We start from the raw sequence: 501 nt of genomic DNA on the forward strand, positions 1-501 counted from the left end.
AAGTGATTTTCGTTGAAAAGGAAATCGATTCGATTTAAAAATGAAATGAGCACGAGGTTAAGAATGGGATCAGACGGTGCGTTAATTGCAGTGCAACGTAATCGTGTGCGTTAATCAGTGATCGGCAGGTTGCGTAGGGCAAGAGGTATGTTAGCAGCACTTACGAACAGTCGCTCCAAGGCGCCCCATGAAGGTGCCCCCTTGGCGTTCCCATCTTATCACATAACAAATACATACGGCGCTATCATATTCTCGAGGTAAGATTATCACGATTTCGTTGAACACGATAGCGAATCTGCATTCGTGGATTAGATTTCTCTTCACTTTCTGTTCCACGAACCGATCGTTTTCAAAATGGTGGTGTGTCCATTAGAAACTCAGCATTGTGACATTTGATGATTTAATTCCTACGAGGGACGCGTCGTATCGAGTCGAAATGTTTTCAACGCGTTTCCCATTGTTGCGTTCCATGTTTTTTTTTTTTTTTTTTTTTTTTTTTTT

At 41.5% G+C, this 501-nt stretch overlaps 1 protein-coding gene across 2 annotated transcripts in view; it reads left to right on the plus strand.

The window, feature by feature from the left end:
- Positions 1 to 501, plus strand: part of LOC102677427 (DNA damage-regulated autophagy modulator protein 1-like) — a 4,499-nt gene continuing 3,998 nt past the window's right edge. For both annotated transcript variants that reach the window (XM_006612820.2, XM_006612821.2), the window contains exon 1: positions 1 to 257. In XM_006612820.2, coding sequence (XP_006612883.1) covers positions 148 to 257 — 110 coding nt within the window. In that variant the 5' untranslated portion in view covers positions 1 to 147. The remainder of the gene's footprint in view (positions 258 to 501) is intronic.

The sequence above is a fragment of the Apis dorsata genome, unplaced genomic scaffold (assembly GCF_000469605.1).
Source record: "Apis dorsata unplaced genomic scaffold, Apis dorsata 1.3 scaffold_127, whole genome shotgun sequence".
Taxonomy (NCBI): Eukaryota; Metazoa; Arthropoda; class Insecta; order Hymenoptera; family Apidae; genus Apis; species Apis dorsata.